The sequence below is a fragment of the Mandrillus leucophaeus genome, unplaced genomic scaffold (genome assembly GCF_000951045.1).
Source record: "Mandrillus leucophaeus isolate KB7577 unplaced genomic scaffold, Mleu.le_1.0 Scaffold782, whole genome shotgun sequence".
Classification (NCBI taxonomy): domain Eukaryota; kingdom Metazoa; phylum Chordata; class Mammalia; order Primates; family Cercopithecidae; genus Mandrillus; species Mandrillus leucophaeus.
Genome location: NW_012108497.1, coordinates 131,742 through 145,608, shown reverse-complemented (window position 1 = coordinate 145,608; position 13,867 = coordinate 131,742). Strand labels below are relative to the sequence as shown.

General features: G+C 58.1%; 1 protein-coding gene across 1 annotated transcript; it reads right to left on the bottom strand.

The window, feature by feature from the left end:
- Positions 1-5,916: 5,916 nt before the first annotated feature.
- Positions 5,917-8,763, bottom strand: N4BP3 (NEDD4 binding protein 3). Its single transcript, XM_011967047.1, has 4 exons — positions 8,408-8,763; positions 7,626-8,147; positions 6,969-7,223; positions 5,917-6,847 (listed from the first exon to the last, which is right to left on the bottom strand). Exons 1-4 carry the CDS (start codon positions 8,726-8,728, stop codon positions 6,320-6,322), a joined length of 1,626 nt encoding a protein of 541 aa, XP_011822437.1. The 5' UTR covers positions 8,729-8,763; the 3' UTR covers positions 5,917-6,319.
- Between the last annotated feature and the right edge of the window lie 5,104 nt (positions 8,764-13,867).

Below are 13,867 nucleotides of genomic sequence, written 5' to 3'. Positions count from 1 at the left end.
TAATCCCAACACTTTAGGAGGCTGAGGAGGGAGGAATGCTTGTGCCTAGGAGTTCTAGACCAGTCTGGACAACATAGGTAGACCCTGTCTCTACAAATAACACAAAAGTTAGCTGGGTGTGGTGGCGCACATCTGTAGTCCCAGCTACTTGGGAGGCTGAGATGGGAGGCTGCCTAGGAGGTCGAGGCTGCAGTGAGCAGTGATCGCGCCACTGCACTCCAGCGTGGATAAGAGAGTGTGAGAGACCCTGTCTCAAAAACAAACAAACATGGGCCAGGCACGGTGGCTCATGCCTGTAATTCCAGTACTTTGGGAGGCCAAGGTAGTTGGATCATTTGAGGTCATGAGTTCAAGACCAGCCTGGCCAACATGGTGAAACCCCGTCTCTACTCAAAATACAAAAAACATTAGCCAAGTTGAGGTGTAGTGGCAGGTGCCTGTAATCCCAGCTACTTGGGAGGCTGAGGCAGGTGAATTGCTTGAGCCTGGGAGGCAGAGGTTGCGGTGAGCCAAGATTGCGCCACTGCATTCTAGCCTGGGCAACAGAGTGAGACCCTATCTCAACAAAAAAACTCCACTGGGCCCACGTTTTGTCTTCATCACTGCCTTATCGCCAACACCACATGCTTTGCACACAGGAGGTACTCAAAGATAATCAAGAAGCCAGTGTCCTCCACGTATACATAAGGAAACTGTGGCTCAATAACCTTATGATATATAGCAGGGGAGAAGGCCCACAGCAGGACTGTGTGCCTGCGGGGGTGTTGGGATGGCACATCCCAGAGATGCCTGCCCAAGCATGAGGAGCCTGGGTGGCCCTGGCCCAAACAGAAGCCATTGGGGTGGAGAGTTGATTGAACCTTGCCTGGGGCCAAGGGGCCCAAGCCGCCTCCCAGCCAACCTGACCTCACAGGCTTTGGCAAATGCCCCAGGCTTCCCCACTTCCTCTCCGGGAGCCTTGGCCTGCCTCACAGCCAAGAAGGATGTGAGCAAAGTTGAGGTTCTCCCCCAGTATGTGGCCATCCTTGCATCTTGATATTATTTTCAAGTGTGCACCAAGTTGTATTAAATAGTTGATTTTGTCACTCTTTCCCCATAGGGATTGTGTTTTTGTTTTTTGTTAGGGATGGGGAGGATTCCTTCAAAGCAATCAATTCTCCCATTAATTCAGTAGTAATCAAATTAACTTTTTGTCAGTGTAGAAGTTTTAAACATTCCCTGTATTCTCCGAAGTTTCAATAATTTGAGTCTCTGGAATAAAACTGACGGTAGACAGATGAACAGGAGAAAAGGCATGCGAATGTATTACATACATGCGCAGGAGTCCCACAAAATGTGAGACTCTAGTAAGGGCCAGATTGATGAAGTCTAAATAGCATTTGAGCTCCAAAAACTGGGGCCTGAGGTTTCTGGGAGGAGGTGGCGACAGAGGCTAGGAGGTTGAGGGGAGGAAATGCATGGCAAACAAAGGCTGTCTTGTCATGCAGATAAAACCTCTCAAGTGGCTCAGTCCTCAGAAGAGATGGTATCACCTTCAGTATCCTTTCCTGTGAGTTAATCATCCATGTTTTATGAGATGCTAGGGAAAGGGCTCAAGACAATGGCATTCCTTCTGCAGGAACTTCCCTTAGAAACAAAAGATAACTTTAGAGAAGGCCCCTCCCTGCGCTTCAGGAGGGTTTTGGGAGGGAAGAGGAGTGAGCAATGGTCAGAGACTTTAGTTCAAAGCATTCAGCCTCCCACAGCTCCATACTTTGGTGTATCATTTTCTGAGCCCCAACACCAATTTCCTAGGATAGGATTTTTAAAATTTAACTCAATAAATGCAGGGGTGGGCCAATCGCAGTGGCTCACGCCCATAATCCGAGCACTTTGGGAAGCTGAGGTGGGCGGATCACAAGGTCAGGAGATACAGACCATCCTGGCTAACATGGTGAAACCCCGTCTCTACTAAAATTACACAAAATTAGCAGGGTGTGGTGGCTGGCGCCTGTAGTCCCAGCTACTTGGGAGGCTGAGGCAGGAGAATGGCTTGAACCCGGGAGGCAGAGGATGCAGTGAGCCGAGATCGCGCCACTTACTCCAGCCTGGGCAACAGAGCGAGACGCCATCTCAAAATAAAATAAAATAAAATAAAAATAAATGCAAGGGTGGCGCATGGTATGACTTTTTTCCCAAATTTTTATCCAGTTATCCCAGCACCTCTTGTTAAAGAATCCTTCCTTACCCTTGTTTTGAAGTCCTTTATTGTGTAAGATTTTCTACAGAATAGAATCTATTTCTGGCTCTTCATTCTTTCTGTGAGGTGTAGATTATTTTTACACCAATGTCGTATTTTTCTTGCTACTTTGTAATATGTTCTAATATTACATATTAGAGCAAAGGAATTAAACACTGCTCAAAAAAAGGAAAGATAAAAAAACCCATACAGTTATTGTGAAAGCAGATCAGTGGTTGCCAGGGGATGGGGTGGGGCAGGGGGGTGGACTAGAGAGCCACGGGAGAATGCTGGGGGGTGACAGAACTATTCTATATCTTCATTGTCGGGTTCGTTATGTAACTCTGCATTTATCAAAACTCTAAGTAGGCCCAGAGCAAAATGAAACCATGAGACCCCACCTCCTGGACGGATGAGTGAGCCAGCTGGGAACTCCTATGGCCCTCCAGCCTCTCCTCTCGTGACATAATCACTTTTCTTTTGTTGCCAGAAACATCATTCTTGTTCTTTTCTGAATCCAATATGGATGCCTAAGCCCCGACCCTCCAAGGGGGATGGGTTATCAATATCTGAACCGTCACTGCAGGGCCTGCGCCCTCTTTGCAGAAACCCCAACACCTACATCCCCTTGGTCTCAGAGAAATGCACCCAGCCTCCCAGATAGGCTTCCTCTTCCTGCTCCATGCTCTGCTGACCCACTCGCCACCACGGAGGCCCCTCTGTTGTCCCTAGTTCTGTCTGAGCACTTCTGGATTCTCCTCTGCTCTCCTTTCCTCCTGCCTGGCCCCAGTCGCTATTTGGAGCGGCCTCCCTCCCCTACCCACAGCTAAGTCCCATCAGGGCAGGGGACAGAGGGCCTTGGCCAGCTTGACTTCCTCACCTGAGAAGGCCCCGAATACATCACTGGAACAAATGGCAGCTGGCCCTGGAGTCCCTGTGCTTGCCACAGACCTGGTGCCCACGGATGTTGAACGAACATTCGGAGTAAGTCTCTTCCCCATCCACCCCACCCCAAGCTCAAACCCATTCTAGTATGGGGGGCTCCGGTTGCTCCTGATTCCACATCCCACCAGTGCCTTCTGGAGTTGCGGGGAAGACACCACCCTACCCTGGCAATGCCCACAGCTCAAAGGAGACGAGGCAAACCAACAATTACAGCAGCACGGAAAGCGCTGACGGAGAGAGGCATGGGGGCTGTGGGCGCAGGGAGAAGGGAGTGCCCAGGCAGGGGAGGTGGTGAGTTCAGGGAAGGTTTCTCAGAGCGCCGAGGGGCTCTGCCTGCAGGATGAGGGCTCAGAGGGCTCCAAGGTAAGAAGGAGGCACCACTATCAGTGACTAGAGGCCACTAGTGTGTCAGAAGCCTCAAGGGATGGACCAAGGGGCCCAGGGAGCTGCTGGAAGGGATGACACTGAGTGAAGGACTGGAGGCCCCAGAGGCAGGGAGCTCAGCACCAGAAGGCAGCCACCTTTTGCAGAGCTGGCTGCCTGGACCAAGCCTGCTGGGGAGGGGCTGCAGGGAAGGCTAAGCCAGGGCACCTAGGAACCTGAGGCCCCACCAGCAGGAGGGAGGGGCTGCCCCGAGGTGTTAGCCACTACAGTGACACCTGTGATCAGTGACACCTGTGGTCGGTTGGCCCCAGAGCCACCCAGCCGGCTGGGAGACCCAGGAACTGGTTTGTCTAGCCTGGATGAGCTGACGGGGATCCAGCTCCGAGACGCCCCAGGTTCAGGTTCAGCTCTTGTGCCCTCCCCCTACATCTGGGCCTGGCTTTGGTTTCTGGCACACCTGCCAAGTTTTGGTACCTCCCACCCACTCCCCACTGGCTGTACTGGCCAGCCCAGCTCCCTAATTGCTGGGTGGGGAACTGTTCTGCAGAGCTGGAATACCAAGGTGGACCCTGGCACCAGGTGTGTGGGCACCTGGCCTGATGGGCCCCTGGCCATGGAGGCTGTGATCAAGGCATCTGGCCAGCACCTGGCTCTGAGGGGCCCTCTGGAGGAGCCATTGTCTCAGAAATTTCCGTTTGGGGTTTGGAGGAGTTTGTGAAATGGGAATGGGTACCAAGCGGGTGTGTAGAGCATTGGCCTGCCTGACCTGGGCACTCCCCCTTTCCCTCCTCAGGCAGACAGGAGCTCAGGTGTGGGCCTGCAAGGGTCTCAGATAGGCCTAGGGGATCTGTCTGGGACACAGGCTCCACCCCAGCCTGGCCAGTGCCAAGACAAGCTGGGGCTGACAGGAAGGAATGGGGTAGAGGGTGGGGCCAAGAAGGGGCCTGCACTGTCTCCAACCCAGACACTGGCTTTTGGAGGCCAGGCTCCCAAACACACCCCCTCGGACACACCCACCACCCACAAGCACATCTTTACACACACCTGCCACTTACATGACCATAAACACACCATCGCCACAGCAGGTAGTGCACACGCCTCACTCTCTGCCCTGAAAAGGCGGGGTCTCCCAGCTCATGCCTCACACCCGTCCCCCGACATCCATGTGCACTAACTCCACTTCACAACCAAGACCCACCTGTGGGTCCTGAGGGGCTGCCAGGCATGGCCAGGGTAGCCAAAGGGAGTGATCTGTAGCTGTCTGCAGACAAATTCTCCGAAGTTCCCTGAGCTGCCCTGTCAGGGAAGGGACTGGTGAGCTGACTTCAGTGTGCAGGCCCCCCTGGGGCAGGAGCTCATCTAATTCAGCCTGTGCCCCACATTCACAAGGGCCCAGCACAGCCCCTGGCACACAGCAAGCACGCAATGCCCGGCAGCCGGTCCAACGACAAGTGTGTAAGGAAGCTGAACTTCGCACTAAGGAAGGGAGAGACACCACTCGCACAGCCAGACTGAAGCTGTGTTCCAGGCCAGGCACCCAGCCGGGGAGCAAAGGCCCACAGGGCAAGCCAGGCCTGTGAGAGGCCAGAGGCAAGTGTGGGTTTTAGGGACCAGCCTCAGCTGACAGCAGGGATCTGGGAGGACTGACTGTCCTAGAGCCTGGTGCAGGAGAGAGGCAAGGCGGGGCGGGGAATGCTTTCTCCTGGAGAGCTTTCCAGAATGCAGATCAATCATATTTCACCCCTACTTAATATTGCCCCAGAGCCCCACTGCTGATGGGGAAATGCTTCCATTCCTTGCTGTGGTAAAGGTTCTTTACCAAGAAACCCATACACTTGCCCACCTCTTCTCCTGCACCTTCCTACGAACAGGGAATGAGGCAGAGCAAGGGGCCGGGAAGGATACTGTTCTTCCTGGCCCCTCCACTTCTAGGGCCCCCCCCACCCCGCCCACTCCTATGGAGGGAGACAGGAGGTGGCTTCTGGGAGGGGCAGGGCCTGAGCTTGTGGATACTCCAGGGGCCCAGCCTTCCCACCAGTAAGACATTTCATGTTCTCAAAATGCCCTGGTTGACTTGCCCTTTGTTTTCTTGGTATTCCCTGATATTGTTCCTTCTGAAAAATCCACTGGTGCTAAAGAAAGGAATTCCAGCCCACACGGCAGCTAAGGAACTGTGTGGGGCTGAGGCAAGGAGTAGGATTCCTCTGCTCACAACATACATGCCCCGTGGCCACGAAGACAGGTGCAGGGCACACCCTCCCACTGACCACTGGCTATGGGAGGAGCTGCTGCCCAGGTCAACAGCCTCAATCCTGACCATCCATCATCCTCTGGTCTCAGGTCAGGGACAGGCTCAGCGTATTCTGAGCCTCTGGTAGAAAACGGTGGTTTTATTCTGGGGGAGGCTAATGTTCCCACCCCAGCATCCTTCCATGGAGGAAGGCCCCAGTCCAGGTCTTCAGCCGCCCTTTGACCTGCCCTTCGGGACCCTGGGGCTGGTGATCCCCCAGCCTCCTTCTCTGGGCCACATCCGCTCCAGGAAGCAGGGCTGGGCCCTGCCTAGGTGCTCCTCTGCCAGGAGGGCCTTGTGCTGGCTCCTGCCAAGGCACCCTACCCAGCCCACAGCCCCACTGGATCCCTCCTCTCCTTGCGCCTCCCCAGCCCTGGCCTGGCCTCTGCAGGTTCCACCCCAATCAGTGCAAGGGAAGGCCGAGCCGGCCGTCTCAGGGCACCTTCTGACAGTGTTTCTGCTGTCAGCTCGCTCTGCTGGCCTCAGATCTTGGAGGACTCGAGCCGGGGACTCCAGGGCGTGGGGGGCTCCCGCAGTGCCCGCAGTTCCTGCTCCAGTGCCTGGTTGCGGCGGTACATGTCCATGTAGCCCCCCTGGATCTCCCGCTGGTAGCGCAGTACGCGCTCCTTCTCCTCCTGCCAAGTCCGCCGCTCCTGCTCGAAGCGCAGCGCCTGCTCCTGGCCCCGAAGTCGCTCCTGCAGCAGCTCAGCCCGCAGCTGCTCAGCACCGTCCCTGGCCTCGCTGCCTCCTGCCTCCCCCAACAGGCCCCTGCTCTTGCAGTCATCAGTCTCACAGCTGCCTGGGGCTTCCTCCCGAGGGGCCTGCTCCTGCAGGCTGCGCACAGCCTGGCGCAGCCGGACCAGCTCTGCGTCCTGAGCCTGGGCTTGTGCCCTGCTGCCCCGAAGTTGTGTCTTCAGACTGAAGATCTCCGCCAGCTTCTGGGCCAGTTCCGCCTGGGCTTCGCGCAGCTGCTGCTTCAAGAGGCTAATCTCTGCTGTCTTCTGGCACACCTGGGGGATGGGGAGGACGCAAGCAAAGTAGGGTGTGGGGAGCAGGTTTGGGAGGGGGCAGGCAGAGGAAGGGACCGGCAATGGAGATGGGAGACTCTCGGAGCCCTGTGTCATCTCTCACCTCCCATCGGGCTTCCTCCTCTGGTCGTGCACCGGGGTCAGCCTCTGAGAGGGTGCCGGGGGCCCGAGGCTCTGGAGTCAGGCCCTGCTGAGCGCGCAGCTCCTTGCGCAGGCGCCGCTGCTCCTGCTGAGCCATAAACAACTGCAGCTGGAGGTTGCGCTCGCTGCGCTCAGCCTTCTGGGTCACCTCGTGCAGCCGCTCCACATACAGGCGCTTCAGCTCAGCCAGCCACAGCCGCTGGCGCTCCTCCAGCACCTGTCAAGGGGAAGAGATGCATCCACCGTGGCCCTGCCCCCTAGACGCGACCCAGAGCTCCACCTGATGCTCCAGCCACTGATCACATCCTGTGCCCCTACACCACAGGACCCAGCCACACATGCGCTTTAACCCGGGATGCCCTCTGGGGTGAGGTGTCCCCATCACATGGCCCTCCCGGGGAGCCTCTCTCCTTCCTTCCCACACAACTCCAAGGCAAGGACCCCCGGTGACATGACATCCCCACCACCTGGGATGGAGGGGAAGGAAGCCGAGCCAGCCCCCTCTTTCTTGCTCTCTTGTGTCCACGGCCATGTGGGTGAGCTGGCTATGGCCCCTCTTTCTGGCCTGTACCCCAGTGCTGAGGCACAGAACAGGACTCCAGGGCAGGGGCCCCCTCACCTGCGTGAAGGGGTTGGAGCCGTCCTCATTGCCGAGCCCCCTCTTGAGCTCCTCGCAGGCCTCGGGCAGCACGGCTCCCATCTCCTCGGCAGAGGAGCAGGAGAACTCGTAGGGCGGTGGTGGCTCCGGCAGGCAGCTCAGCACAGCTGGTGGCCCAGCCTCCTTGGGTCCTCGAGAGGCCCGGTCCAGGGAGCCCCCGAGGTGGTTAAGGTGGCCCAGGGAGGAGCTGAAGGGGCCAGGGCCAGTACCAGGACTGCGACCAAAACTACCCCCACTGGAGGAGTCGGACAGGCTGGGCTCGGGCTCAGGGCCGCCCTCATCTAGGCTGAGGGCGTGCAGCAGCTGTGCCCGGGCCTGGCTGGCCCGGGGCCCGGGGCTCAGGGGCGGGTGGCAGGCCAGCGTGTGCAGGCTGCCATTGCTGCGCCACAGCTTCTGGCCTTTGTGGGCTGCCAGGCTCTGCATGGACAGGAAGCCTTTCCCGTTGCCTGCCGTAGGCTTGAACACCGAGGGGCGAATGCGGCACTGCCAGAAAGGGTAGAGAGGGCAGGTGTGAGACCTGGGCAGCTGCCTGCTCTACCTCCTGATGCTCCCACAGCCCCTGAGGGATCCTCTTTGAGACCGCGGGGCACGTGCCACCAGGAGGCAGTGAACAAGTCTCAGGCCAGCCCATGGCACGATTTTCGTATCTCAGCATGCCCCATCCCCACCCCATCCCAACATCAGGGTCTCCAAGGAGACCCCACCCTCCCCACACCTTGTAAGGGGCATGGGCAGAGGTGCACCTTGTCGAAGCGACCCCGCTCCGGCAGCGAGGTCTTGCTGAAGTCACCCGCGCGAGGATGTTCCCGGTAGTAGAGAGTGGCATAGTCCGCAGGCTCGTTGCGAGGGGCCCGCTTGGTGCTCTTGCCGTCCTTCTTGGGGAAGTGCAGGTAGCTGAAGAGCTCACGATGGCCCAGGCCCTTCCGGAGGAGCCCGTCAGGCTGGCGGGAGCCCTGAGACCCGGCAAGGGCCGCCCGCAGCTCTTCAGGGGACAAGTCGTGCCGTTCCAACAGGCTGCCCACGCTGCCCATGGCAATGCCAGCAGGGCCTGGGGCTGTGGCCATGAATTTTCAACAGGGCACAGGCAGCTGCTTCTGGGAATTGGAAAGCTCCATTAGGGGCAGGTGGGCACTGGCTACCCAACTTCCCTGGGGCCTGAAAACAAGGCACTTGCTCCCTGTAGCTCCCAACCTGGCCCAGGCCCAGGTAAGGCAGATGTGGGTCCAAGACAGAACCCCGGGACAGGATCCCTTGACTGGCAAGAGAAGGAAGTACAAGCCCCAAAGCCACCTGCCCATCTGTCACTTGCTGGACTGAGTCTAAGGAAGAACAATGGCGCCCCAGCCATGCTCGGAAGGGCCAGCTCCACCTAGGGGCCTGTGTGGGATTCAGAAGTACGGAGGGACAGGCCCTGAAGCAGCAGGACAGGAACCCTCCTCCCAGCACTGGGCCTGCACAGGGCTAAGGAAGACAAACTCAGCCTGGCTGGACCTGACCTTGCTCACCCTCCTGCCATGTTCCCCACCAAATCTGTGGGGTGGGGAGAAGGCACAGAGACCCAAGGCCAGTGGGACCCTCCTTCCCATGGGAGAGGGATAACCCCTGCAGCCCCTCTTCCTGCAAAGGGTCAAAGCTCCCCAAGGGAAACATCTGGCATGGGGTGGGGGAGGGTTGGGGGCTACAGCGGGAGGGATACAAACAGGAAGGGCCCAAAAGGAGGAAGGATGACGTGAACAATGGCCACAGTTTCCGGGACAGGTGTTCCCGTCTGGGCAGTGGTGGGAGGAGGAGGGAAGGGGCAGCTGGACTCACGCCAGCCCCCGCATATGCTCTCATTCCAAAGCCCACCACGCAGCAGGGTGGGTCCCAAATCCTAACCCTGGCGGAACCAATCGGTGTGTGACCCCGGCCAAGCCACTAACTCAGTGAGCCTGGGCTTCCGCACACACGCCCTGGCGACGATAACACTTATCACTGGGATGCTGGGAGGATGGGGTGGGATAGCATGACACAGCACCCAGTCCAGGGCCTGGGCCACAGCCAGGGTCAACAGGCCGGCTGGAGCCGAGCTCAGCCAGGCACATAAACATCACCAAGGGACTAAGCTGACAGACCAGCTTCCACCTGTGCTGGGCCACACACTCTGGAGGCAGGGCTGGTACCTGCCCCCTGGGGATCCTGTGAACAGCCCACTGCCCAGCATGGAGCAGGCGTGCAGAAAGGTCTGGCCGAGTGAACAAACGCCACCTTCTCTGCCTCCCACCTGAGCAGCTGCTCCCATTCTCGAACAGAAGTCCAGCAGGCAGGCTGCAGCTGTGAGTCCCCTACTGCCACCCATGCTTCCGGGCACCCACTCCTGCCCCAAACAATGGTCGTTAGGAGGTTCCATCTTCCTCAGCCATTTCCAGGTTTTGTGTTTGTGGAAGACAAAGCTCTCCGGGAGGGGGACCTGCCCCAACCCCACAGTCTCACCTCACCCTGTGCAAAAATGACCTCAGCTCTCCCCCCACCAACCCCCAGACCCAGGATGGGGCGAATCTGGGTTTGCATACCCCACCCAGCCCAGCCCCTGAGAACACACATGGCAGGCCACATAGGGGATGCATCCAGGTAAGGAATCATAGGGGCTGGGTTCCTACAGTGATTCAGCCCTGCATAGGGGTCCTGCTGAGTCTTTTTTTTTTTTTTTTTGGAGACAGGGTTTTGCTCTTCACTCTGTCACTCAGGCTGGACTACAGTAGTGCAACCATAGCTCACTGCAGCCTCGAACCCCTAGGCTCAAGCCATCTTCCCACTTCAGCCTCCTGAGTAGCTAGAACCTCAGGTGTGTGACACTGCCCAGCTACTGACCCTTCTTAAAGGTAAGGTCAGTGGGGCTCAGAAAGGTGAAGTAATTTGCCCGAGGTCACAGCTCGTCAGGGCTGCCCAATGTCTAGTGGGGACCTAAGATGTCACTACCTACAGCCAAAAGTATTGGAATGGAAGCATCTTGCCTCCTCGTCTGATACCTCCTTGCCACGACAAGCCCACCCAGCCAGGGACATGGTTTGTCCACGAGCACACTCAACTCCTGTTGCTGCTTCTTGGGGAGGGGACAGCAGAGACCTGCTCTCCAGCCTGCCGTCACGCTCTCCAGCCTGCCGTCACTCTCTCCAGGGGACTCCAGACACAAATGCTCCGCCTTTTGCCATGCCTCAGTTTCCGCATCTCTGAAGGGGGAAAGTGCTGGGCACGGTGGCTCACACCTGTAATCCCAGCACTTTGGGAGGCTGAAGCAGGAGGATCACTTGAGCCCAGGAGTTTGAAACCAGCCTTAGCAACATAGCGAGACCCCATCTCTATTTATTTTAAAAAAAGAAAAAAACAATGAAGTGGGAAAGACCCTGCCTGCCCAGCCTTCCTCAAAGGATTACTCCCAGTCAGAGATGCAGGGGAAAGGGCTTGTGAACTGTAAGCCCTGTGTGGCCCTGGGGGCGGCGACATTGGCAGCAGTATCACATACGTCCACCTGCACCCCAAATGCACACCACCTCAGCTTCCCGTGGGCAGATGCTCACTTCCTGTCTCGGGGAGAGATAACCGACCCCCAAGGTTCCCCACCAGACATCTCAGGTCCAGGGAGAGTCCTTGAGCTAGAGGCAGCCATGGGCCGCAACAGTGCATACAGCCACACACACCGCAGTGTGCCACATGCCAGCCCCACCCAGCAGCACAGAGAGCCCATGTTAGAGGACACGGTGCAGACAGTGACGTCCAGCAGCAAACACGATCATACAGCTGTGCACAAGGTCACCCACAGCACTGAGCACCTTCCAGGACACACTGACAAAGCAGGAGCAGCCCAGCGGCGTGATGACCCAGTGTCCTTCCCAGCCCCTGGGCTAGTGAAGGAGCAGCAGACAGCCCCTTCCCTTTGTCTCTCCTTAGGCCCCCCACCATCCCCGCTGTGCCCCTCCTGGCTGACTTCTCTGACTGCATTATCAGCTCCCCCCGCAGGGCTGAGGCCCCCAGCTTTCAGGACGCTCCTCCCTGCCTGTGTCACAGAGTGAGGACAGTCTCTTCCTAAAGGGGTCCATCCCACCTCCACCCCCTCCCCCAACACACACATTCCTTCCTTCCTGTTGCTTGGAAGCCCAGGGATTGCCTGCTCAGGGCAGGGCAGCTGTGCAGGCTGGAGGGGATTTGGTGGGGGAGGAGGGAGGCACGACAGCAAGTGCCTTGCAGCCTTACTGGAACATCAGAGCAAAAAGCCGGGGCCCCTGCATGGGTCGTGGAGAGAAGGGTAGGGGGACAAGTCAAGTGCCTGGGCTTCCCTGCCCTGGAAGCTGCAAACCCCAACCACCCAGCTGGCTAGATTTGGGCCGGGACGCCCAAGCCTCATTCTCCACAGGTCCTGGCTGGCCCCAGTAAGGCCTCTTTACTCCTGCTCGCCGCCACCAGTCCCCTCACCCCTCTCCAGTCCCCAAGATTAGCGGGCGGCACTGGAATCTCTGTGTTTGAGAGATTCCTCTCCTTCAGACCAATCCTGGGTGGAGATGGAAGACACAGCTGCCCCGGCCAGGAAGCAAAGGAGAGGACGCGCTTTCTTTGAGGGGGGCATCCCAGAGCCTGTTGGTGCCTTTTTGGGGTCACGCCAAGGGGCACTATCACATCCTCATGAGACACACAGGAGATGAGTTCTGTCATCCCCCTCTTCACAAGAGGAAACTGAGGTTCAGAAAGTGAAGTAACGCGCCTAAGGTCATGTTCAGCCGCAGGGGAGAAAGCACACAGGCTCCCAGGATTAGAAGTCCTCTCTGACCCCACCTTGCATCTCCTCTGGGGTGGGACATTCCAGTCCCCACACGGGTAGGAGTGCTGCCTGCCCTGGCTACAGTCAGCCCCTCCTGAGCCCTGGCCCAAGGGAAAGGTCCCACCACCTGCTGGGGGATCAGCTCTGCTAAGGGGCGTGTCTGCAGCTGCCCCTAAGAATGGGACTGGAATGTCCCAGCTCCAAAAGAGGGGGTAGTAGGCAAGGGGGGCCCAGAGAGGGGTTTGGAGAGGCTGGCCCACCCCATCCCCTCTGTGACAGACACTTCAGGCAGTGACCAGGGGCTAAAGCCTGCAGAAGCAGTGCTTAGTATCACTATATAGTCCTTCACGGCTGTACCACACTCTACAATTTTTTATCAGTCCTTCTATTTCATTCTCATTTCATCTCCACAATAGCCTCGTGGGAGCAAACAGGACAGTAATTACCCTCACTCCATTTTACAGATCGGGAAACTAAGGCCTAGGAAGGCGAGGTGAGTTGTCCAAGATCCCACAGTGAGAAGCAATCTCAACTCCCTGGGCAAGGTCCTCTCTACCTTAGCAGGTTGTCCTAAACCAGGGGTCACAGGTTCTCCTCCATGGGCACACACTGCTCCGTATGTATCGCATGTATGTCTGCCCGGGCCTTCACGCCTGTTTCTCCCAAGGACACCTGCAACCAGGCTGCTCTGGATTGCGGTCCACCCCGCCTGGAATCGAATCCCTCCTGCTGCCCCCCAGGTCAGGAAGAAATAGAGGAAACCTGCCCCATGGGGACTCCGAGTCCCTGTGCTAGCTCTAGCTCTAGAGGCGGTGGCAGAAGCAGGCTGGCCGCATTCATTGACAGTCTCGCACATGCACACCCACACGCTGCCAGCCGGTAGAGAAGCCCTGCCTGGGAGGGCCCTGGGAGGAGGTTTATCACCGCGCCCAGGATGGCCTCCTGCGTCCGCTCCCTCCCGAGGACAGCCAGGCCCAATCTGTTCCTATGTAGTTGGGGTCAGGGGGCGGCCCGGTAGGAGACAACGGATCTCAGTTCTCTTTCTGGATACAGCCAGGGCCCTGATTGCGGCTCGGCCCCAGGCCAGCCCTCACTTTAGCCAAAGGCTGTGGCCGGGACTGGATCGGGTGCTCTGGCGGTCAAGACCTAGGAATGTCCCCTACCCGCAGACCCGCAGCTGCAGCCCGGTGGGCCGGGAATACCTCCTTTATAGGAGATGTGGGAGGAGGCGAGAGATCTCATGAGGAAGTCAGAGGGGCAAACGAGGTTGGCATCCCCATGGAATTTGTCTCAGGAAAGCAGGGGTGAAGGCGAGGGCTCCCCAGAGCTGAGTGAGGTCCCCGAGCTACCTGGGGGACGGGGTGGGAGGCGCGTCTCCTCCTGGCCCCTCCCTGGGGCCTGCCGGGAGCGG

Coding starts and splice junctions, on each gene's coding strand:
- N4BP3 (XM_011967047.1), bottom strand. CDS start 8,728: ATGGCCACAGCCCCAGGCCCTGCTGGCATTGCCATGGGCAGCGTGGGC. Junction 8,148..8,407: donor AGCGGGGTCGCTTCGACAAG/GTGCACCTCTGC, acceptor CCTTTCTGGCAG/TGCCGCATTCGCCCCTCGGT. Junction 7,224..7,625: donor GCTCCAACCCCTTCACGCAG/GTGAGGGGGCCC, acceptor TCCCCTTGACAG/GTGCTGGAGGAGCGCCAGCG.